Genomic DNA, 26143 nt, shown 5'->3' on the forward strand with positions numbered 1-26143 from the left:
CTGATCATGTGACCCCCTGACTCCGCCCCTCCTGTGACCATCACAAGTCCTGTGCGCACAGAAAAGCTCATAACGACGTTGCTGGCTGTGAGGTGGGGGGGCCCACTGCTGGCACCGGGGCCCCCCCACTGCCTTCTCAGGGGACCATAGCGGCTGGGCGGCAGAGTAGGGAGATCAATTCTCCCTGCTCTGCCACAGAATGTAACTGTATGGGCGAGCTGTGCACGCCGATACAGTTACAGTAGCGTAGCTCAGTTGGCCCCTCGGGGCCCGGGGCGACTGGCCCCTCTGCCCTCCCGGTAGCTACGCTACTGAATCACCCCTAAGCCTTCGATTTTCCAAACTAAATAACCCCAAGTGTAATAACCTGTCTTGGTATTGCAGACCCCCTAGTTCCCTAATAACCTTGGTCGCTCTTCTCTGCACCCGCTCCAGTTCAGCTATGTCTTTCTTATACACTGGAGACCAGAACTGTACACAGTATTCTAAGTGTGGTCGCACTAGTGACTTATATAGAGGTAAAATGATGTTCTCCTCATGAGCATCTATGCCTCTTTTAATGCATCCCATTATTTTATTTGCCTTTGCAGCAGCTGCCTGACACAGGCCACTAAATGTGAGTTTGTCGTCCACCCATACACCCAGGTCTTTTTCAGTGACAGTTTTGCGCATTGTTTTACAATTAAGCACATAATTATATATCTTGTTTGTTCTACCCAAGTGCATGACCTTACATTTATCCCCATTAAAACTCATTTGCCATTTATCAGTCCAAGCTTCGAGTTTACTTAAATCCTCCAGTAATATAAAATTGTCCTCCTCTGTATTGATTACCCTGCAGAGTTTAGTGTCATCTGCAAATATTGAAATTCTACTCTCTATGCCCCCTACAAGGTCATTAATAAATATGTTAAAAAGAAGCGGGCCCAATACTGACCCCTGTGGTACCCCACAGCTAACTGTGACCCAGTCCAAGTGTGCTCCATTAATAACCACCCTTTGTTTCCTATCCCTGAGCCAGCTCTTAACCCACCTACACATATTTTCCCCTATCCCCATTGTTCTCATTTTATGTATCAACCTTTTGTGTGGCACCATATCAAAAGCTTTTGAAAAGTCAATGTACACCACGTCCACTGCATTCCCTTGGTCCAGTCCTGAACTTACCTCTTCATAAAAGCTTATCAGATTAGTCTGACAGGAACATTCCCTCGTAAACCCATGTTGATATTGGTCCATGAGGTTATTCTTCTTCAGATGCTTCTGTATAGTATCTCTTAAAATACCCTCCAGGATTTTACCCACAGTAGAAGTTAAGCTTACTGGCCTATAATTTCCAAGTTCAGTTTTGTCCCCTTTTTTATATTGGCACCACATTTGCCATATGCCAGTCCTGTGGTACTGACCCTGTCATTATGGAATCACTGCCCCCTGAGGAAGCCACAGTGAAACGCGCGTCGGGGCATTTGCGCTTTGGATTGGGCTTTTGGCATGGGTAAGGATGGACTTGGGTTATATATTATATACTATACAATGAGCTACTGCACACTGATTGTTACCTAGCAGAATTTCGGTAGATGTGTTGGTACTGGTGTATCCTGTTCAGTGTGACTTATGGGATGATTTTTGTTTCCCACCCTCAACTCTGGCCTATTTTACCATTTGCATTTATGCATGTTAATTGGCTGTGCAAAATAACTTATTATGCTGCTGTATACCGCACTATGCACTTTAGCAATTGATGTTTATTCGCACGCCTATCTACATTCATTATGACGTCCTCCATGGCATTATGGTTGTATCATTGCCCGCTTGTTCCTAATTATGCTAATTTTTAGCATCACATTTTTTTGATGCAAATATTATTGTTTCACTCAATAAAGACAATTTGCACTTTTTATAACAGCTTGTCTTTTGATTATTGAATTTTTTTGGAGTACATTGTTGTTAATGGGATTAAATAAACTCTCGGCTTCTTAGATGGTTTTTATTATATTGTTTGAGAGTATCCTATAGGTGGAATATGTATATCGTAACCCAATTTTTCCCATATGTTTACATTCATTGTTTATATTATGGAATCTTTAAAGATTAAAAATAATGGTCTATCTATGACTGTGCTTAATTCCTGCAGTACTCGGGGGTGTATCTCATCCGGGCCCGGGGACTTGTCAATTTTAGTGTTTTTTAGATGCCGCCGTACTTCCTGCTGGGTTAAGCAGGTGACATTTAATGGACAATTTTTATCCCTGATCATGTTATCCGTCATGGGATTTTCTTGTGTAAATACTGTTGAAAAAAAGTCATTTAGCATATTGGCTTTTTCCTCATCCACCATTTCACCCAGACTATTTTTAAGGGGGCCAACACTATCATTTTTTAGCTTCTTTTTGCGATTATTTTTACTTTCTCTGGCAATGAATCTCTCTGTCTCAACCGGGAAATGTTCAGGACAACAGGCATTTAGTCCCTGTAGCTGACCATCGCCTGGTCTCAGCCTAAGGTTCTCCACGTGTGGTACCCGGAGGGTCACCACTGTCCAATTCAGGACCTTGGTTGACCTGTGGTGTCTCACTCTAATCTGGGGCGTGGATCTGCCTTTTTCTGCACATGGCAGCTGCAAGCCCCTTCCCTATTATGGCCAGTAACAGCGCTCCGTACCAGAGTGATCGCCCACAAATCATCCCCAGCCGTACCACAAGACCTGCGTTACAAGTGATGTGGAGCAGAAACGTAAAACACTAAATAAGAAAACCATCAATCCAAGTAAAGACGTGACCGGGGCAAATACTCTATATACTGTATCTCTTTATATCCCCCGTGACATCGGCAAAAATGATCTTAATGAGAAAAATGTAGAGCTCTAAAAACTGCATGTATGAAGAAAGAGTAAATATTACTGGTTATGGGGAAACGGTCCGGCCCTGCACTGGTTACGGGGGCTCTTCATTGTGAATGTAAAGACAAGTAATTTTGTGTGAAATCACTGCTGCATGAGGTCTTGTGTGAAGACCCAGATAGGGATCAAAGGAAATGAAGGGAAAAGCATGGGTGATCAGCACAGGAATAGCAGACTGCCATCAGGCACCATTAGCATGGAGAAAGGGGAGCGCTCCCAGACTGGCACAGCTGGCAAATAGAAGAGGCATGAGCTGGGACCGAGCAGGCGGCTGTCCAAGTCACAGACACAAGGGTGACAAGTGTCCTGAGCCAAGGAGCCAGAGTCAGTGCGGCAGTGACTGGGAGAAACAACAGCTGGAAGCAAAGAAATATGGAGCAGTTGCCTATGGCAACCAATCAAATCATTCCTTCATTTTAGTAAAAGCTGTTTGGAAAATATAAGCCACGACCTGATAGGTCACCAGCTGACACGTGAGCTCCTCACATTGATGTATCCCGTGCTACTGACTCGGTAATCTGCTTACTGTACAGGTTTTTCTCCCATTAGGTATTGGCCGACGTGAGAAGTTCAACGTGATGACGTAATCCGGAATTTGCAGCGTAGCGAATCCATAGTAACGCGAAGCCACGCCCCATGCGTTTGGCACGCCCTGTAGGCGGGGCGGAGGTAGCCACGGGGGCAGTGCAGACCTTAGCGGAGGATTCCAGTGCGGCGCTGGTGATCGCTGTGTACAGGTGACAGCCAGGAGAGGAGGCGTCGGATCCCGCACAGGAAACCGTACGGGAAGCGACCAGGAAGCGGGAGCGACACGGCCAGCGCCGGCTCTGCGGGTCATGGATCATCTCCAGGCTGCCAACCGATACCAAGTGGTAAGTCACCTGGACGGCTGGTGACGTCATGTGAGGCGTGATGTCACTGGAATGGCAGTGATTCTCCGCACTGTTGGCCTCACTCTGTGCTGTGACGTTCCCCAGTACCTGGCTGCGCTGCTCATGATGGAGGCTGTGGATGATGGGGGCCTGTGCTTTGTGCAGTGGTGCTGGTGTGAGCTCACAGCTGGTGCTGCACTGGTACTGGGGTGAGCAGAGGTGGCCGATGTGGCAGGTCACAGTTCTGTACCCCAGCAGTATCGCTCCCTGTGGCAGCAGCGGCCATGGTGTCTGCCCCTGTGGGAGCGGCGGCCATGGTGTCTGCCCCTGTGGGAGCGGCGGCCATGGTGTCTGCCCCTGTGGGAGCGGCGGCCATGGTGTCTGCCCCTGTGGGAGCGGCGGCCATGGTGTCTGCCCCTGTGGGAGCGGTGGCCGTGGTGTCTGCCCCTGTGGGAGCGGTGGCCGTGGTGTCTGCCCCTGTGGGAGCGGTGGCCGTGGTGTCTGCCCCTGTGGTGGGAGCGGTGGCCGTGGTGTCTGCCCCTGTGGTGGGAGCGGTGGCCGTGGTGTCTGCCCCTGTGGTGGGAGCGGTGGCCGTGGTGTCTGCCCCTGTGGGAGCGGTGGCCGTGGTGTCTGCCCCTGTGGGAGCGGTGGCCGTGGTGTCTGCCCCTGTGGGGGCGGTGTCTGCCCCTGTGGTGGGGGCGGCGGCCGTGGTGTCTGCCCCTGTGGTGGGGGCGGCGGCCGTGGTGTCTGCCCCTGTGGTGGGGGCGGCGGCCGTGGTGTCTGCCCCTGTGGTGGGGGCGGCGGCCGTGGTGTCTGCCCCTGTATTGATAGTATTTTATTTTCAACTCATTCAAGATTTTTGGTTTTTCCTTTCGGTGCAAAGATGAACAGATTTTTGGCAGTTCCAACTCTTGAACAGACCACGTAAAGTTGACCATGAGAAAAGCATGGAGATTGCAAATCGATCCCTACTACTTTCAAGGACTGTCCCTGAGCATTGTAATGGACATTGCAAATAGCAGTTGAACTGGAAACTGGAGGCGTTTAAAATAAAAAAAAACAAATCAGATGGAATGAGTGGAATTCTTGGAATGAAAATGTCCTCTCCTTTGGCACATCCTGTTTCTGAGCTGTGTATCTAACCCTATCCTGTGTGATAATGTCTACTGAGCTGTGTATCTAACCCTATCCTGTGTGATAATGTCTGCTGAACTGTGTACCTAATCCTCTCCTGTGTGATACTTTCTGCTGAGCTGTGTATCTAATCCTATCGTGTGTTACTGACTGCTCAGCCATGTATCTAATCCTATCGTGTGTTACTGACTGCTCAGCCATGTATCTAATCCTATCCTGTGTTACTGACTGCTCAGACGTGTATCTAATCCTATCCTGTGTGATACTGACTGCAGAGCCGTGTATCTAATCCTATCCTGTGTGATACTGTGTGCTGAGCTGTGTATCTAATCCTATCCTGTGTAATTAATACTATTCTGTGTGATACTGTGTGCTGAGCTGTGTATCTAATCCTATCCTGTGTGATACTGACTGCTGAGCCATGTGTCTAATCCTATCCTGTGTGATAGTGACTGCTGAGCCATGTGTTTAATCCTATCCTGTGTGATACTGACTGCTGAGCTGTGTATCTATTCCTATTCTGTGTGATACTGACTGCTGAGCCATGTGTCTAATCCTATCCTGTGTGATAGTGACTGCTGAGCCATGTGTTTAATCCTATCCTGTGTGATACTGACTGCTGAGCTGTGTATCTATTCCTATTCTGTGTGATACTGACTGCTGAGCCATGAATCTAATCCTATCCTGTGTGATACTGACTGCTGAGCCGTGTGTCTAATCCTATCCTGTGTGATACTGACTGCTGAGCTATGTGTCTAATCCTCTCCTGTGTGATACTGACTGCTGAGCCATGTATCTAACCCTATCATGTGTGATACTGACTGCTGAGCCGTGTATCTAATCCTCTCCTGTGTGATACCGTCTGCTGAGCCGTGTATCTAACCCTATCCTGTGTGATACCGTCTGCTGAGCCATGTATCTAACCCTATCCTGTGTGATACTGTCTGCTGAGCTGTGTATCTAATCCTCTCCTGTGTGATACTGACTGCTGAGCTGTGTATCTATTCCTATCCTGTTTGATACTGTCTGCTGAGCCGTGTATCTATTCCTATCCTGTGTGATACTGACTGCTGAGCTGTGTAGCTAATCCTATCCTGTGTGATACTGACTGCTGAGCCGTGTATCTAATCCTATCCTGTGTGATACTGACTGCTGAGCCGTGTATCTAATCCTATCCTGTGTGATACTGACTGCTGAGCCGTGTATCTAATCCTATCCTGTGTGATACTGACTGCTGAGCCGTGTATCTAATCCTATCCTGTGTGATACTGACTGCTGAGCTGTGTATCTAATCCTATCCTGTGTGATACTGACTGCTGAGCTGTGTATCTAATCCTATCCTGTGTGATACTGTCTGCTGAGCTGTGTATCTAATCCTATCCTGTGTGATACTGACTGCTGAGCCGTGTATCTAATCCTATCCTGTGTGATACTGACTGCTGAGCCGTGTGTCTAATCCTATCCTGTGTGATACTGACTGCTGAGCTGTGTATCTATTCCTATTCTGTGTGATACTGACTGCTGAGCCGTGTGTCTAATCCTCTCCTGTGTGATACTGACTGCTGAGCTGTTTATCTAATCCTATCCTGTGTGATACGCCGTGTATCTAATCCTATCCTGTGTGATACTGGGCTCCCCCTGCAGTCTGTGTCAGAGGGTGGTCTGTGTTGGCACGGTAAAAATTGTGTTATTTCCAGCTTTACAGAAGGACGATAACACCATAGAAATAGCGATAATAGGCCAAATTGTTTGGTGAATTGGAACGCGCGGGGTTAAAATTTCGCCTCACAACATAGCCTATGAGGCTCTTGGGGTCCTTGTGACTCCAGCCTGGTCACCTGTAAATTCACAGTCCATGGTAAGTCCATACGGAGGTACGTGAGCATAACCCAGGTAATTCTAGTTACGGGAATTGCAGGCTAAACTATTTGTGTTACACTTTGACTGTCCTTTATCTATAACCTACAATCGGGTGTAGTCACATTTTCTTTCCAGTGTAATATTATGCGTCTTTAGTCATTGGAGATATTACTGTTAATATTACTCTTATTGATTTTTCATAAATGAAGCGATTCCTAAAACCTATATACTGGGTATGTCTGTTGATTTCAATGGCAATCAGTAGTGCACATGACACTGTTTATGTTTAGGTGACTTTTTTCAGTTTGGAGTGGGAGCACAACATTCCAGTCTTTGGGTATTTCAGCCTTTGAAATATTCCAAACGGGTCTAACAAGTTGGGTGGAAGAAGAAATACACACAGCGTGAAACAAACACTTTTAGTTTTTGCTAAAGATTTTTTGCTGTCAAAATCCTTTGAAAATCATTGAGCTGTGACTTGCCATATTCTAACAGTGGGTAACGTACACACAACTAGGATTCAGCTGTGGTTGCTGGTTCCAGCTGTCATTATGTGGCCACAAGTAGCAATTTGCAATCATGTGCCAACTAGAGTCTCAGCAGCTTTTCTCAGTAGGAGATTGTGAGTGGTGACTGAGAGTCTAGTAGGCATTTGACAACCACTGGAATCGGTAAGCAGAGCTGAGCCCTAACTTTGTGTGTTTTACCCACCATTAGGATTCAGTACATGATTTATTTACTGCTGTGAAGAGTCACTAGACTGTCAGGACCCTCGTGTTCTCCAGAGCAGGGTAGTGACTATGAAGAACACCTCTTGTGCTGTAGGATCTGTGGTCTACAGAGAGCACATTGATTTCCATATAACCTGTGAATTGTTTCCTTTTCTCTGTGGTAACGCTAGAAGGTATTATGATTTCTGCTAAATTTTCCCAAAGGCTACAACTGCTCATTGTGGGGCCCAGCAGCCTGATATCCTGTGTTGAGTTAATCCAAAGGGACTTTCTAACTAGAAATTTATGCATTGTCCAAGTCCTAAAACCCCCTGTTGGTTGTCCCCAACTCATCTGATGGCTCTGATCTAGAGTTTGTCAAGGCAGGGAGTGAGGGTTGTACAGTCTGCTCAAGTTGAGAATTCTTATTATCATCTTTGTTGCTTTGGCTAGGTACACACAAAATTTGTTCCCAATGTCGGGCAGATATCTTAACGCTCCATACGGTAGCCATGGTCCAGATGAATGCCATTGCTGAGTCATCCCTCCACCACAGGGGCCCATTGTACAGAAGCTTACACTGCGTGGTCCATGTTTCTTTGCAGTAGTCCTCTGCCACGCTTTCAAACGGTAGGGAAACCCTTTACAACCAGACTAGGGCTTTAGAACACACTTTTGACCTTCAAGTTGTGAATGACAACGTTTTAGGTCCAGAAAAGCTCCCAATGTATATTGTGGGCTAAGTGCACGGACCCAATGTACACCTAGCCTAAGAATACCTACCTACTGTCTAGAATCAACTGTTTCTCTAGTCACCTTCCACGACAGCCATATCGGAGGATGTCTCCCCGCCCTAATGGGGGACAGGAAATGCACAAGAGGTTAAATGACCCTCCCCTTCCTACTACCTCCAGTGTTTTTCCTGTCCCCTATGTGGCATGAAGAGGTCCGGATAGTGCTGCCGTGACCGGCGACCGGACGCACTACACCGAATACCTGGAAGCCGGGCGGTCGGGGGCTCCGCTCTCCTCCGTATGACAGATTGCTCCCGTCTCCGCTGTGGCGCGACTCGGGACTCCTGCCCGCCTCTCTTGCGCCGCCCCGGGGTAAAGTGAGGCGGTGACATGCGGCCGGGGTCCTTGGTGAGGTTCCAGGCATCCTCCTCCCCACAGCGGCTGGCGCACACGCGCACCAGAAGTGACGCGGCGCTGAACTTCCGGTTCATCACTCCAGCCTTCCGGGTGGAACGCTTATGCGACCAGTATGGCGGCCGCCGATGGAGGCTGGCGGTGTCTTGTTCCCCGAGCTGAACCACTGCGCCCCCCCACCGACGGGCCACCAAGGTGAACCGGGACCAAGGGGGCGGAGACAGCGACCCCAGACAGGGCGGGGGAACGGGATGGCCGCTGACAGCTGCGGAATCAGCCGCGAGGAGAGGTGATCGTGATTACCCCCACCTGTGGACCAGGGGAGGAGGAGCACAGAACATGCTGATGGACCTCAGCTATTTAAACCCTAGTCTGAGGGCGTCCAGGTAAGGCCATTTCTGCACTAGTGACTGTGACAGACTGACCATGGATGTCGATAAGCCCTCACGATCTGCTTCTGCGGAGCCCAGCGTTCACCCTCCTTCTGTAAGTAGCGGGGTGGGTCCCCTTTTATTCTGTCCGAATGGTCTATGAGGTGATTTAGTATGCCTTCTCTCTCTGTTTTAGGGAGACAAGGCTCCAGACCCTATAAAGAAACCGAGCCACAAGTGTGTGTGTGTGGTACCAAACTTCCCTCGACATATAGGAAGAAACTGTCAGCCCTGTACGGATGATGTAATACGTGCAGAGCAACCCTCCCTACTGGGCAGTATAAAAACCCTCATCAAACAAGAAGTCCAAACTTCTATGATGACTGTTGCCCAGACCCTGACACCACTGCCCCCTCCTCCTAGGAAAAGGAAAGCGGCCCCTGTGGAATCTGACTCGGACTCGGGCGAGATTGATACCTCTAACTCAGAGGATGCGTGGGAAAATGAGAGTTCCACTTCCGCCCCCAAACCTGATAACAAAAAATACTACTTCTCGTCTGAGGACATGGGAGATTTAGTTAGTATGGTAAGGTGCACTATGGGATTGGAAGAGACGGAAGTGGAATGCTCTATTTAGGATGAAATGTTTGGGGGACTGAAGCCCAAAGACCAAAAGGGGTTTCCCATTCACGAAAACATCCGAAACCTGGTTATGCAGGAATGGGCCTTTCCCGAGAAAGGGCTTAGTGTTCCCTCAGACCTGAAGAATCGGTTTCCCTTAGAGGGAGATTGCTTCCTATGGGAGGTCCCTACAGTGGACGTGCAGGTGTCCAGGGTGACTAAGAGAATGGCTCTTCCGTTCGAAAATTCTTCTCAGCTCAAGGATCCCATGGATCGGAAAACGGAGAGCCTGCTCAGGAAATCCTGGGATGCCTCCACAACCCTACTCAAGGCCAATATAGCTTTTATGTGTGTAGCCAGGTCCCTATTCCGCTGGCTGCGTACGCTGGAAGATCACCTCACTCAAGGAACCTCCAGGGAAGAAATCCTTGACTCTCTTCCCCTATTACACAAAGCAACAGGGTTCCAAGCCGATGCTTCTGCGGAATCCATACGAATGGGAGCAAAGTCTGCGGTCCTCTCCAACTCAGCCAGAAGAACACTGTGGCTGAAATCTTGGGGAGGAGACTTTATGTCAAAAACAAAACTCTGTGTGATTCACTTCCAGGGAAATTACGTGTTTGGCCCAGCTCTGGATGATATCCTGGAGAAGGCCACGGATAAGAAGTCGCTCCCAGAACAAAGGAAACCTAGGAAACGATTCTTTCGTCCCCCCCCCCGTGACCTGCCCTCCCAGAGAGATTTCAAAGGGAAGGGCAAGACGGGCCGGTGGAGTTATCCGAAAGGAGGTAAGGGCAGAAATATTCTGGCCCCCCAACAACAACAACAAAACTCTACTGACAAACAATGACAGTATTCCGGTCGGGGGCCGACTTTCGAATTTCATAGATCAATAGATAGATAAACAGGGAGGAAATGGTTGAGGAGGTAAAAGTGGCTGGGACCCTAGGAGGTAGCGACCATGCTATTTTAGAATTTTGGATAACTAGAGGCGGAAGACCTGTGAAGACTCAGACGTCAAGGTTAGATTTCAGAAAGGCAGATTTTAAGGGATTCAGAAAGAGAATTGGAGGGATCCAATGGCTGGATATCCTTAAAGACAAAAATGTCCAGTAAGGATGGGAAATCTTGAAAAATGAAATTCTCAAAGCACAGTTGTTAACAATTCCGAAAAGAGGGAAGAATAGGAAGCATTTAAGGAAACCAGGATGGATGAACACAGAACTTAAGCACATGCTAAAAAGGAAGAAAAAATGTTTATAAAATGGAAAGAGGGAAGCATATCTAAAGAAGCATATAATGCTGTCTGCAGAACCTGCAGGGCACAAATCAGATTATCTAAAGCTGAAAATGAATTGAGGCTTGCAAGAGATGTCAAAAGCAATAATAAAGGATTTTGGGGATATGTCAAAAGTCAAAGAAAAGTCAAAGATGCTATAGGATTTTTACAGGATGAAATGATGAAATGGTAAGACAGGATGTTGAGAAGGCTGAACTTTTAAATTCCTATTTTTCATGTTTTCTCTCAGAAAGGAAATGTAACATCAACTGTTCTTCACTGTCCTATTAAGGGAATAGAAGAATCCAGGATATCTATAAACAGAAAGATAGTGAGGAAACACTTAGCTAACCTAAATGAATTCAAGTCTCCAGGTCCAGATGAATTACACCCCAGAGTACTGAAGGAGATAGCAGAAGAAATTTTTGAACCCCTCTCCATAATCTTTGAAAATTCTTGGAGAACAGGAGAAGTGCCAGAAGACTGGAGAAGAGCAAATGTTGTTCCTATCTTCAAAAAGGGGAAGAAGGTGGACCCAGGCAACTATAGGCCGGTGAGTCTGACTTCTATACCAGGAAAGATCTTTGAACAAATTATTAAACAACATGTATGTCAGTACCTGGATAAGAATGAAGTGATTAAACAGAGTCAGCATGGGTTTGTAACTAATAAGTCATGTCAGACTAACTTAATTTCCTTCTATGACGGAATCACTGATTGGATGGATCAAGGAAATGCTGTAGATATAGTATATCTTGACTTCAGCAAAGCATTTGACAAAGTATCTCACACAATCCTTATTGAAAAAATGGCTAAGTATGGAATGGACAAGGCAACTGTTAGGTGGATTCATAACTGGCTTAGTGATCGGACCCAAAGAGTGGTCGTAAATGGCTGCACATCCAGTTGGAAGAATGTCTCAAGTGGGGTACCACAGGGCTCTGTCCTGGGCCCTGTATTGTTCAACATCTTTATCAACGATTTAGATGAAGGAATTGAGGGTAAACTGATTAAATTTGCTGATGACACAAAGCTAGGAGGGATAGCTAATACTAGAGAAGAGAGAGAGAGGATTCAAAAAGATATAAATAAACTGGAGAAGTGGGCAGCAACTAACAGAATGGTTTTTAACAGGGAGAAATGCAAAGTACTACATCTGGGCAATAAAAATGAAAAAAGCATATACAGAATGGGAGGAATAGGGCTAAGTGACAGCACATGTGAAAAAGACTTGGGTATACTAATAGATCACAGACTGAATATGAGTCAACAGTGTGATGCAGCAGCAAAAAAGGCAAATGCAATTCTAGGATGTATTAACAGAAGCATACAGTCTAGATCACGTGAAGTCATTATTTCCCTCTACTCATCTTTGGTCAGACCTCATCTGGAATATTGTGTCCAGTTTTGGGCACCACATTTTAAAAAAGACATCAACAAACTGGAGCAAGTTCAGAAAAGAGCGACCAGAATGGTGACCGGTCTGCAAACCCTGTCTTATGAGGAAAGGTTGCAGGATTTGGGAATGTTTAGTTTGCAAAAGAGAAGACTGAGAGGAGACTTAATAGCTGTCTACAAATATCTAAAGGGCAGTCACATTGTAGAAGGATCAACTTTATTCTCATTTGCACAAGGAAAGACTAGAAGCAATGGGATGAAACTGAATGGGAGGAGACAGATTAGATATTAGAAAAAACTTTTTGACAGTGTGATCAATGAGTGGAACAGGCTGCCACGAGAAGTGGTGAGTTCTCCTTCAATGGAAGTCTTCAAACAGAGGCTGGACAGACATCTGACTGGGATGATTTAGCGAATCCTGCTTTGAGCAGGGGGTTGGACCAGATGGCCCAGGAGGTCCCTTCCAACTCTACGATTCTATGATTCTATGGCAGTCCATAACCTCAAACCAATGGGTTCTTTGCACCATTCGCGATGGACTGAGATTGGAATTCAAGAGTACTCCCCCTCAATGCCTGAGAATAACCTCACTGCAGGCGCACCTCCAAAGATCCTTGCTGTCAGACATAAAAACTCTTTTGCAAGCAAGAGCGATCTCCCCAGTTCCACAACAGGAGGTGGGTAGAGACCACTACTCTCGCCTCTTCGTAGTCGCTAAACCCTCAGGGAAGCACAGGATTATTAGATCCCTTAAACCCTTAAACCAAGTGGTGAAGTACAGGCGATTCAAGATGGAGTCGGTCAAAACAGTGATCCCCTCATTGGACAAGATTGGGTGATAGCTACAATAGACCTGAGGGACACTTACTACCACGTCCCGATTCGTCCAGACCACATGAGAGTCCTCAGGTTTGCGGTGTCCCAGGGGTAGCAGGTCAACCACTACCAATTTAATGTCCTGCCATTTGGAGTGTCATCAGCCCCTCGTGTGTTTACCAAAGTGATGGCCAAGGCAATGATCTTCATTCGCCAGCAGGGGATCTGCATTGTCCCATACCTAGACGACCTTCTAATAATAGCTCCATCCATATCTTGCCTGGTTCATAGAGTCTCCAAGTTCAGAGCCCAGAGGGCACCAACCCTGAGAGGCTCAATGTCCATGCTAGGTTCACTTACAGCATGCATCCAAGCCGTCTCCTGGGCCCAAGCCCATACTCGGATCCTTCAGTCCTATGTACTCCGGTGTTCAAGGAAACTCCGGAATATACTGACCAGGAGAACCCCTCATCCCGGTCATGTGAAGGTGTCTCTTCTATGGTGGGTGAACCACCAGAATCTCCAGCAGGGGGTCAGCTGGGATCAGCTTCCCCTAAAAATCATCACCACAGATGCCAGTCAGAGAGGCTGGGGCGCTATAGTGGAGAAATCACACTTCCAGGGGATATGGCCCCCAGACGTCAGAACCAGCTCCTCAAATGTGAGAGAACTAAGAGTGGTAGAGGAAGCACTGAAGGCAGCATCGACCCTTGTCCAAAATCATCATGTACGTGTCTGCTCACACAATATGACTACAGTGTCCTACATCCGTCACCAAGGAGGCACGACATTTTTCAATGTAAAATTGGTGGCGGCAAGAATCTTTTCTTGGGCAGAGAAATATCTACTGTCCATATCAGCAGTACATCTCTGAGGATCCGTTTTTTTTCCCCATTGACTTGCATTAATGGCGGATTGTGACGGATTGCTGTCCGTTGCATCCGTTTTTTGTGAGGATCCGCCAAAAGTTGCTGTCCGTCACCATCCTCAAAGATTTCAAAACGGACCTTGCAACGTTTTTTTCTGTGGCGGATCCTCCAGACACTTATTTAACCCGAAATTCTTTCTGGGTGCCGGACAATCTCTCTCTCTATCTCTATCTCTATCTCTATCTCGATTTTCTCATTTTCAGGATCTGTCTGAAAACGGATCCTGTGCCATCCGTTCTGACTTTTTGGCGGATTTGAACTGATGCTAAGAAACTGAAGTGTGAAAGAGGCCTAAGGGCATTGGACAATGTGGAGGCAGACTTCCTCAGCAGGAAGGATGTTCGTCCCGGGGAATGGAGCCTAGACCAAACAATCTTTTTGTCTCTGGTCTCAAGATGGGGCTATCCCGAGGTGGACCTTTTTGCCAGCGGTCAAAATACAAAGGTGGAAACCTTTTTCTCCCTCAGCCCCACCGACGGAGCGTGGAAAGTAGATGCCTTCTCTCATCTGGGGCAGTTCGATCTGGCCTACGCCTTCCCTCCGATTCCCATGATGGCAAGAACACTGCAGAAGATACACGCAGAGCAAGTCACTACAATCCTGGTGGCTCCCTTATGGCCGGGGAGAGGCTGGTACGGAGCCTTACGAAACAAGGCTCAAGAAGGTTCAATACTTCTGCCCCAGAGAGCCAATCTTCACCAGGGCCCTCTACTGCACCCAGACCCGCACAAATTAAACCTTGCGGCCTGGCTACAGAAGCCAGATTTCTAAAGGCTAAGGGCCTATCTGAAAAAGTAATCCAAACCCTACAGAAAAGTAGGAAACCAGTCACTAATGCCATTTATGGGAAGGTCTGGAAGAAGTTCTCATCTTGGTGCTCCCCAAATGCTCCAGATCCTTCCATCCTAATATTGCACAGACCTTAGAATTTCTTCAGGACGGTCTGGATCTGGGACTCACACAAAGTACTTTAAAGGTACAAGTGTCAACCCTTAGTTCATTCTATGACCAGGACCTGGCAAATCATCGATGGATCAAACAATTCATAACCTCAGCGTCAAGGATCTGTCCCAGACTTCGTAGCCATATCCCCCCCTGGGACTTTAACCTAGTTCTCAGGGGCTTGACCAGTGAGCCATTTGAACCACTGTCTTCCACAACTCTGAAAAACTTAACGCTAAAAACCGTGTTCCTGGTAGCAATCACTACTGCAAGGCGCATAGGAGAATTGCAGGCCCTTTCAATACAAGAGCCATATTTAACCATCATGGAGGATAGCATCATCCTGAGATTAGATCCCTCTTTTATGCCTAAGGTAGTCTCGAACTTTCACAGGTTCCAGGACATCATATTACCGTCCTTCTGTCCAAACCCTTCCAACACGAAAGAAGTAGTGTTCCACACCCTCGATGTCCGCAGAGTAGTTCTCTTCTACCTACAGCAGACGGAGAGTTGGAGGATTGATCAGAATTTATTCATTCAGATTTCAGGACGAAATAAAGGCAAAAAGGCGGCAAAAAATACAATTGCGAATTGGATCAAGCAAGTTATCAGCCTCGCCTACTCGTCACAGAGCGTTCCCCCTCCTACATCGTTAAGAGCCCACTCTACTCGTTTAGTAGCAACATCATGGGCAGAAAGAGTGAACGCATCTTCGGAGTAGATATGCAGAGCCGCCACCTGGTCGTCTGTCAATACATTCACCAGACATTATAGACTAAATTTCAACAGGGATTTAACGTTTGGCAGATGCGTTCTGCAGGCTGTTGTCCCTCCCTAAGAAATTAGTTGTTGGTATTCCTCCGATATGGCTGTCGTGGAAGGTGACAAGAGAAAATAGAATGTTTTACCGGTAATTCGGTTTCTAGGATCCTTCCACGACAGCACTAATTTCCCTCCCTATCTGATACTCTACTGGATGATTCCTGCACTTTGGTGGTAACTATACATGCTAGTTTGTACAGAAAAAACACTGGAGGTAGTAGGAAGGGGAGGGTTATTTATCCTCTTGTGCATTTCCTGTCCCCCATTAGGGCGGGGAGACATCCTCCGATATGGCTGTCGTGGAAGTTTCCTAGAAACCGAATTACTGGTAAGACTAATTCTATTTTTTATCTCGGTTTTGTGACAGATTCCCTTTAAAGGGAATCTGTCACCCCTTTTTTGAGATATCATATAATGATATCATTCAATTGTGTGTCACATAAGGATTCTCTTAGTGCTTTTGCTTCCTCCTGACCCCGCACTTTTCATGCATAAATACCTTTTTTATATCGGTTCAGATGTATGTAAACTGCAGCTGTCCGGTCCGCTGGGCGGGGCTTATTCAACTGCTCCCCCTTCCTGTCTTGCTCTACACAAGAAGAAATGCATAGAGCAAGACAGGGAGGGGGGGAACAGGTGAATAAGCCCCGCCCAGCGTACCGGACAGCGGCAGTTTACATACATCTGAACCGATATAAAAAAAGAATGTTCACCGTTGTAATACGAACGGAGAGTATTTCCGCTAAACGAGATTGTCAAGGGTCTAATCAAAAAAGAATGGGATAAGCCAGACAGGAAAAATACTAAGGTCCCTTCCCTTAAAACGAAATATCCCTTTGAGGAGGAGGCATCTACGTCTTGGGATAAAGCCCCGAAACTTGATGTAGCAGTCGCTAAGGCATCAAAGAAATTTGCCCTTCCCTTTGAAGACATGGGTACCCTCAGGGACCCCCTAGATAAAAAGGCGGATACCTTTCTAAAGGGGGCTTCGGAGTCGGCAGGGGGTACCCTCAGGCCAGCGATAGCGGCGACATGTACCTCAAGAGCCCTAATGGTATGGGTAGACCAACTTGAGAAACAACTGAGGGAAGGGACACCTAGAGATAAGATCTTAGATTCTATCCCAGTAATAAGGGGAGCGGCTGCATTCTTAGCGGACTCATCGGCCGATTCAGTCAGGCTATCGTCCAAAACGGCAGCACTTTCAAATGCGGCCCGAAGAACACTATGGCTTAAAAGCTGGCCAGGGGACCTACAGACCAAGATGAAACTATGCTCAATCCCCTGTGAAGGGAAATTCCTTTTTGGGGAAACGTTAGACGACATCCTCCAGAAATCAGGGGACAAGAAAAAAGGATTCCCAAATTTAGGGCCAGCGGCATTTAAGAGGCCCTTTCGAAATAAGAGGTTTTTTCAGAGAAGACCACCAAGGGAACAAAAGTGGGATGACAAAAGAAGAGATAGAGGCTTCTTCTTTAATAACTCTCCCCGGGACAAAAAGCCCTCCAAGTGACAGTACGCCCAGGGTGGGGGGAAGGTTATCCTTTTTCCTTCCAGCCTGGAGGAGAATTTCAACAAACCCATGGATAATAAACCTAATCCAGGAGGGCCTAAGGATAGACTTCCTCTCTCTCCCGCCTCAAAAATATGTAACAACGCCACTGAGATCCAGTATGCGAGAACAGGAAGCGCTAGAAAGCGAGGTCCTAGGCCTAGTGAAAAAAGGAGTCCTCCAGGAGGTTCCCCGGCAGGATATGGGCAGAGGGTTCTACTCCCCCCTCTTTCTAGTGACCAAACCAGACGGCACCTTTCGTACTATTATAAATCTGAGAAAACTAAACAAATATGTCAAGAATCAGAGCTTCAAAATGGAGTCGATCAAATCTACCACCAAAGTCCTGTTCCCAAACTGCTACATGACGGTGTTGGACCTCAGCGACGCTTATTATCACGTCCCTATCCACCCAGACTCCAGGAAATATCTAAGGTTAGGCGTCTCAATAAAAGGCAAAATGAAAGAATTCCAGTACAGGGCCCTGCCGTTCGGAATATCGATAGCTCCGCGAGTATTCACCAAAATAGTAGCGGAAATGATGGCTCATATAAGAGAACAAGATATAATAATAATCCCGTATTTAGACGATTTCCTAATAGCGGACAGCTCGTCTCAAAAATGCAGGGAACAGAGAGACAGGGTGATGAACACTGTACAAGACCTGGGCTGCCTTCTAAATCTAAAAAAATCAAGATTGGAGCCCAGCAAGATACAGGAATTCTTGGGCCTAACATTAGACTCAAGCATTCAGGAGTGTCACCTCCCAGATCGCAAAAAAGAGAAGATCGCTCAAATTACAGCAAGAGCAATCCAAAATCCCTCCATGACATTAAGGAAGGCTATGTCACTGTTGGGTTCCCTATCCGCCTGCCTGCCAGCAGTTCAATGGGCCCAGTTACACACAAGAGATCTCCAGTGGGATGTATTGGCCAACCAGGCATCAATAGGGGGACACCTAGAGGGTCGTATTACCCTAAATTCAAGCACTATTCATTCCCTAGCTTGGTGGCAAAGCCAGGAGAATCTATCCAAAGGGATCCCCTGGACAACAAAGATAACACACATAGTGACAACAGATGCCAGTCCCACAGGATGGGGAGCACACATGAACAACGAGGTGGCTCAGAGCGTATGGGGAAATCAAGAACTAAAAGCCGCCTCAAATCAAAAGGAGCTTCTAGCAGTAGGCTATGCGTTAACACATTTCCTACCCCTACTCCGGAATCACCATGTCCGCATCCTTTCGGACAATCGAGTCACAGTAGCCTATATAAATCATCAGGGGGGAACCAGGTCCCAAGCCCTAATGGACACATCCGCCAAAATTCTCAAACTGGCGGAGGCAAACCTGCTATCTCTGACAGCCATACACATCCGCGGTACAGAGAATCAGAGGGCAGACTTTCTGAGCCGCACCCAGTTACGACAGGGGGAATGGGTACTAAAGCAGTCCATTTTTCGGCAGATTGTAAAAATGTGGGGGACCCCAAACATAGATCTGTTTGCCGATTTCAAAAACAAAAAAGTAGACACCTTCTGCTCCCTAGATCCCAGGGGGAATCCTCTATCTCTGGACGCATTTATGCTCCCATGGACACAGAGTCTAACATATGCCTTTCCCCCAATCATGCTCATCCCAGCGGTCCTAAAGAAGGTCAGGGAGGACAGGGCAAGAATGATACTGATAGCCCCCTTCTGGCCCAAAAGAACCTGGTTTTCCTGGCTAAGAATGCTCTCAGTAACCGACCCTTGGATCCTACCGGATCTCCCGGACCTGCTATCGCAGGGCCCAGTGCTACATCCTCAGGCACCAAACCTCCATTTAACAGCATGGAATTTGAGAGGGCACTGATGAGGGACAGGGGATTTTCAGAAAACCTGATAACTACACTACAAAAAAGTAGGAAACCGGTTACGATGAGAGCTTATGGCAGAACATGGAAAAAATTCCTATCCACTTCTAGGGCAAAGGTTCAGGATGGGGTTCAGATTGATAAAATCCTAGAATTCCTACAAAAGGGCCTAGAACAGGGTCTGGCGGTCAGCACATTAAAAGTACAAATAGCGGCGTTAGGCGCCCTCTATAACCATGATGTGGCAGGTGACCCCTGGGTAGCACGGTTTATTAAAGCCGCAACCAGATCTAGGCCAATAGTCAGTCAAAGATTACCTTCATGGGACCTGAATCTTGTACTTTCAACACTAACAGGCCCTCCGTTTGAACCAATTCGCTCGGCAACCCTAAAGATCCTATCACTCAAAACTGTGCTTCTGGTGGCACTAACATCAGCCCGAAGAGTGAGCGATATTCAAGCCTTGTCAGCAGGGCCTCCTTTTACAAAAATTTTAGACGATAGAGTCATCCTAAAACCGGACCCAGCCTATTTACCTAAGGTGTCGTCACATTTCCACAGGTCCCAGGAGGTAGTCCTTCCTTCCTTCTGCCCAAATCCAAAATAGAGGGGAAGAAAAATTCCATACTTTAGATGTTAAAAGGTGCCTAGTACAATACTTAGAGGCCACCAAAAAATGTAGGAAGGAAGGGTCTCTCTTTGTGTGTTTCCAGGGTCCTCGGAAGGGGCTCAAAGCATCCAAGAGTACCATGGCAAGGTGGATAAGGGATGCAATCGCCCTGGCATATTCATCCAGCGGGAATACCATCTCAGAGGGGCTGAGAGCTCATTCCACAAGGGCAATGGCGACCTCATGGCCTGAAAGATCTGAGGTATCAATAGAACAAATCTGTAAGGCGGCCACCTGGTCAACACCTTCTACCTTTTTCAAGCACTACCGCCTAGATCTAGCCTCTACGTCTGACCTGACCTTCGGGAGAAGGGTCCTTCAGGCGGTGGTCCCTCCCTAAGCTACCAATCTCTGAAATTCTCTCCGTGGTGCTGTCATGGGGGAGAGAGAATAGCTTAGTTACTCACCGATAACGGTGTTTCTCGGAACCCATGACAGCACCCGCTTATTCCCCTCCCCTTCACGAGTATGGTGAGCACGTTTTACTGTTAGTAGAGTGTTTCCGTTTAGGCACGGTGCTTTGATAAGTAAGCAGTATTATAATGTTGTGTATATATTTCTGTTGTCTAACCTGGAGACCCTCTGATGCTCTGTAACCAACTGAAGGCGGAGGAGAGGTACCGCCCTTTAATCTGTAGGTTCCTGTCCCTGAAGGGCGGATCCCCTCTCTCCGTGGTGCTGTCATGGGTTTCGAGAAACACCGTTATCGATGAGTAACTAAGCTAATTGATCATTTAATGGACACAGAATGGTCAGATTTTGGCAAAACACTGGGCTCCCCAGAGATTCTGAGAACACGTGCTCTGCAGTCTCTTCGTGGATGAAGCAGAGTTGTGCATACGGCCTCAGCTCTCTCCATTATCTATAGAGCTGCTGAGCACTGTGTTCGGCTCTTTCCATCACTTCCATAGACAATGAATAGAGCAGATACCAGAGGATACAAATACCAGGCATATAATCTATACATTGTCGGGCTCTGCCGGTTCCAGCAGTTATCACCTAACAATGAGGATGCGCGTTGAACACTTGCTGTCATGTGCCAATTAGAGAGTCAGCCATGTCTGCAGTGTTCTCTTCACTGACATAGCAACACTAGTTGTCACTTGACTGCAATGGATCCAGCAGCAGGACCGAATGCTCTATATACTCGCATATAAGCCAAGATTTTCAGCCCATTTTTTTTGGCTGAAAGTCCCCCTCTTGGCTTATAAATGAGTCATATACGCCAGGGGGTCAGAGGGGGAGTGGGGGTGTCAGATCATACCCCCCTGGCACGGTCTCTGCAGCCCCCCTACTTCTCCCACAGTCTAATCTCCTTCTTTCAGCAGTCACGTGGTATCGCTCATTAAAGTCATGAATATGTGCATATTCATGACTTTAATGAGCGGTACCACGTGACTGCTCAAGGAAGGAATACTGTAGCTGCCGGAGACTGTGGGAGAAGGGGCTGCAGAGACCGCGCCAGGAGGGGGTAAGTATATGTTATATTCACCTGTCCCCGCTCCATCGCTGCGCCCGCTCTATCCTCCGCCTCCTCTGTCTGTGATGTTCAGGTCAGAGGGTGCGGTGACATAGTTAGTGCCCGCTGCACCCTCTCCTTGAACAGTCACTGACAGGGAGCCGGAAGACAGTGGCGAGCAGCGATGGAGCGGGGATCGGTAAATATCGCCAGTGTCGGGGTCCTGAGCCAGCGGTGACATCGGCACCTGGCTCCCAGCGACGAGAGGTGAGTATGTCTTTTTTTTTTTTTAATTTATTTGCAGCAGCGGCAGCATATGGGGTTTATTTTATAGGGAATCTAAGGGGGGCATAAACTATGGAGCATCTAATGGGGGCATAAACTATGGAGCATCTAAAGGGAGCATGATCTATGGAGCATCTTAGGGGGGCATAATGTATGGAGCATTTTATGGGGGCATAACATATGGAGCATTTTATGGGGCAGCATATGGGGCATAATCTATGGAGCATTTTATGGGGGCATAATCTATGGAATATCTTATGGGGTCATAACCTTTATGGAGTAGCATATGGGGGCATATTATTCTATGGGGCATTTTATGAGGCCATTATTAACCTTTGTGCACGATTATATGGATTGTATTTTGTATGGAGCATCTTATGGGGCCATCATGAACTGTATGGGGCTCCTGATTCAATATGGATATTCAAAAACATTTAACACACATATATATACACACATTTTAATTACAGTAATGCCCCAAAATATTATCGTATATCCCTTTTACCACAGAACAAACTAATCCAGAAGATGGTATATAAAATTTAAAATATAATTCTTTAGTCACAATAATTTAAAAACATATAAAGTAAGGTGCAAGACATACGGTAATTAAGAGGGACTACAATGCCATGGGATAACCCACAAAGCCAAAACGAACCAACCAAAGGGAACCAGTTTAATTTCACAGTTGCTAATAATCCTATACTAATATTAACGCAGTATAATATACTAGTATATGGGAAGCAAGCTACCAAAAATCCTTACTTTTGATTACATATTGCCCAGTAGGCATATAAATAAATAGGGCTGGTAAGCAGCAATGATTATATCTCCATAATTACTGATAATACAATATATAAAGTGCTGTGTATCTTGCACCTTTATTTGTTTTTAAGTTATTGTGAATAAAGAATTATATTTTAAATGTTATATACCATCTTGTGGTACCTTATTTCTCATTATATGGTTACCATAAAATACATATTTACGTATATACACTAGATGGAGGCCCGATGCTATCGCATCGGGAGGGTGGTAATGTCACGATGGGGGCAGACTTTGCAGCGTTGAGAATCTCTCCCCCCATGTGCTCACCCACCTATCCACTCTCTTTCCCCATGTGCTGACTTCTCCTGTCTGTGCTCTCTTCTTTGACCTGTCTACCCCATGTGCTATTGGGTTGCCCTGCCAGGGCTGTGGGGTACTCGGTACCGGGCCTGTATCAGTGGGGTGTGTCACAGCAGCGGTGACCCGGACTGTGGCCCTGGGTGCCCAAGTAATAGGAATATGTGAATGGTGAAATGTAGCTAATGAAATAGTTTGTGACGCCACCTGTGGTGTTCGGCAAGGGAGGTGTTAAGCCGATGCTGCAGACAGATCCTCCGGGACAGATGGTGCAGTGCAGCAATGATGTTATGTCCCAGGGCAGGATAGGTGAAGAGACACTTAGATGGTGTAGTGTTTTGCGGAGGGGATATAGCAGTGCCAGGCGGACGGACGCAGGAAGGAATGGAGGACACCAGGGCATGTAGTTCCAAAGCTTTACTCACAGTCTGTAGTGCCCGCTTCTGTGCCGTGTCCTCCGGGTCAGGGACTCAGTCAACCTCCAGGCAAGATGAAATGCTCCCTTCCACACTCCACCAACTTATGTGCCTTTTCTGAAAGTCTCCTCTATAGCGCCTTTAAGTGTGAAGATCTCCTAGTACTGAGTTACACTGGAGTTCCTCCTGACTGATGTTCCCAAGAGCCTCACTTGTATGGCAGACAGCTGTAGCCTGTTTCAGGGACTCTCTACTCCTGAGTCCCAGCTCTCTATCCGTGTTGCTGTTGTGCCCCCAAGCCTTAGATGGGAGTAGTGCATTTACAGCCCACTACTCCACCGGTGTCTGCTGCAGAACCATTAGTGTCCATACAACCTCGGGGACCGGGCCCCGGCCTTGCGCTTAGAACTTCTAGGCAGGGTTCTTCCTCTAACCCACGTCCTCTGTGTTCCCTTTCACTCCTACGTTCCGTACTTGTCTTTCCCTCCTATGGAAGCTCAGGCTTCGGTTCAATGTCTTTCTCCTTCTTTCCTTTCCCGTGCCAGCTGGCTCAGATCACTGAGGCAGCTGCAGGACTCCTTCCTCCATCCCTCTTCCAGGGATCTCCACTCCTCTCCGAGTGGCTTCCTCTCTCCAACTCTCCGTCTGACCGACTGACCGACCTCAATCCTAAAACCTTCCCAATCTTTTGTGTGTATTCTCAACTCCACCCACCTCCCAGCACGTTTAGTGTTCCAAGCAGGGAACCACCAAAGGTGCTCTGCTTCTCTCTAATCAAGGAGCAGCAATGTGGTTTTGCTGAACTACTCTATTGTGTGGAGTGCAAGTGTTGGAGCGTGGTCAGGAGCCTCGAACTTACCTGGATGGTGGGGCACCACACCTTAGGAGAAGGTGCAGTACCTCTGTGGCGACTGAGCCTCAGGGGTGCCACACTATCCCCCTTGTCTGCTTTCTCTCTCCTTCCTGTGCTGTGTTCTCCCCTCATGTGCTGTCCTATTTGAGCGGTCTTCCCCCTGTGCTCTGTGTCTCTCACCCCTGTGTCTGACCGTGCACGGAACATACCACAGCTCCTGGGAGGGGAGGAAGCAAAAGACAATACTGCCATTACAGCAGGGGATCGCAAAGGATACATTTTGTGAGGTAAAATATTGTTTAAAAGCAGTCAGTGAAATATTTTACCTCAGAAAATGAATCCTCTGTGATCCCCTGCTGTAATGTCAGTATTGTCTTTTGCTTCCTCCCCTGCCCAGGACATGTGGTATGCTCTGTACACGGTTAGACACAGACAATTTTTAAAATTAACTTTCGTTCGCTGGAAAACCCCTTAACGGTATGTGCACATGTTGCTGATTCCAGTGCGGATTTTTCCATGCGGATTTTGGTAAAATGACCTGTGTTTTACCTGCGGCTTTAGTGCAGATTTCCTGCGGATTTTCTGCAGATTTTGTGTGGATTCCACCTGCTTTTTTACACCTGCGGATTCCTATAATGGAGCAGGTGTAAAACGCTGCGGAATCCGCACAAAGAATTGACATGCTGTGGTAATAAACCCGCAGCATGCACAGACGTTTTTATTTTACATTGACTATAATGGTACTGTACAATGCAGGAGATTCTGCTGCAGGTCCGCAGGGCCAAATCCGCTGCGGATCCGCAGCAGAATACGCAACGTGTGCACAGACCCTTAATGTGACCGGCTTCCTTTGCCTGTAGACACATCGCGCATCTGCTGCCGGTATCAGCCGAGTGATTCACTGTGCCTGCGCAGAGCGACGGTGTTCCGCTGGTGGAACTGCGCAATAGGTTGGTACCAGCAGCAGTTTCCATATTGAGACACCCACCACTTGGGTGTCCCAATATGGCAGTCGGTGAACTTCCTCCGCTTGTAAATCTGGGATACGGTGACATCTGGATAGAACAGGAAATGAAAACATTACAAGTCAAATATATACACACACGTTGGGGAAAATAATAGAAACACCTAACGTTTTGGCATGATAATCTTTGAACATGTTATAAACATGCAAACCGTGACATATAGTAATGTTTTGTAGTTGATTATTTGTGTTATGTGATATGTGTATGTAAATTAACTGGTTGTTTTGCGGAATTGTAAGAACTTTAATGAGAACCTGATACCAATGGCAGACTTCTCGGATTTTCAAAGAGGCCAAATTGTTGGTGCTCGTATGGCAGGCGCTAGTGTAACAGAAAGTGCCCGAATGCTTGGCGTGTCAAGAGGTACTGTCTCCAAAGTAATGACTGCGTTTGAAAGAGAAGTAAAAACGTCCGCAGCAAAGCACAGGTCCGGCCGAAAGTCGAAGTTGACTGAGAGAGACCGTCGGACTCTAAAGCGAATTGTGAGAGAGGATCGCAAGACCACGGCTCCTAAAATCACTGAATAAACTCAATGAACATCTACAGAACCCAGTTTCCACGAAAACTGTTCGTCGGGAGCTGCACAAATCTGGATTTCACAGAAGAGCTGCAATTTGAAAACCGCTGCTCTCAATGACAAATGTTTCCAAGCGTTTAGAGTGGTGTAGAAACCTCCAGAATTGGTCCCTCGAGCAGTGGAAACATGTGATTTTCTCAGACGAATCATCGTTTACCCTGTTTCCGACCTCCGGCCGAGTGTACGTTTGGAGACAGCTGAAAAAAACATTCCATCCAGACTGCCTTCTCCCAACCGTAAAACATGGTGGAGGTTCTGTGATGATCTGAGATGCTATTTCGTGGAGATCCGCCAGGCCAATGATATCCCTTCATGGAAGAATTAACAGCTGAGATTATTTAGGCATTTTGGGCGACCAAGTGCATCCTATGGTTCAAGCACTGTTCCCGGAGGGGAATGCCATCTTTCAGGATGATAATGCACCAATTCATACAGCTAGAATCGTTAAAGCATGGCACGAGGAACATTCTAATGAAGTTGAGCATCTCATCTGGCCCTCACAATCCCCAGACCTCAACATTATT

The 26143-nt window shown here is 47.1% G+C and overlaps 1 protein-coding gene across 4 annotated transcripts in view; it reads left to right on the forward strand.

The window, feature by feature from the left end:
• Positions 1–3511: 3511 nt before the first annotated feature.
• NDFIP2 (Nedd4 family interacting protein 2) overlaps positions 3512–26143 on the forward strand; it is a 154881-nt gene continuing 132249 nt past the window's right edge. Inside the window, exon 1 of one of the 4 annotated variants that reach the window (XM_073580439.1) lies at positions 3512–3771. In XM_073580439.1, coding sequence (XP_073436540.1) covers positions 3736–3771 — 36 coding nt within the window. In that variant the 5' untranslated portion in view covers positions 3512–3735. The remainder of the gene's footprint in view (positions 3772–26143) is intronic. The other 3 variants (XM_073580441.1, XM_073580440.1, XM_073580442.1) reach the window with 3 other exon arrangements.

The sequence above is a fragment of the Dendrobates tinctorius genome, unplaced genomic scaffold (genome assembly GCF_039654945.1).
Source record: "Dendrobates tinctorius isolate UK_male_01 unplaced genomic scaffold, ASM3965494v1 ptg000064l, whole genome shotgun sequence".
In the NCBI taxonomy this organism is placed as follows: domain Eukaryota; kingdom Metazoa; phylum Chordata; class Amphibia; order Anura; family Dendrobatidae; genus Dendrobates; species Dendrobates tinctorius.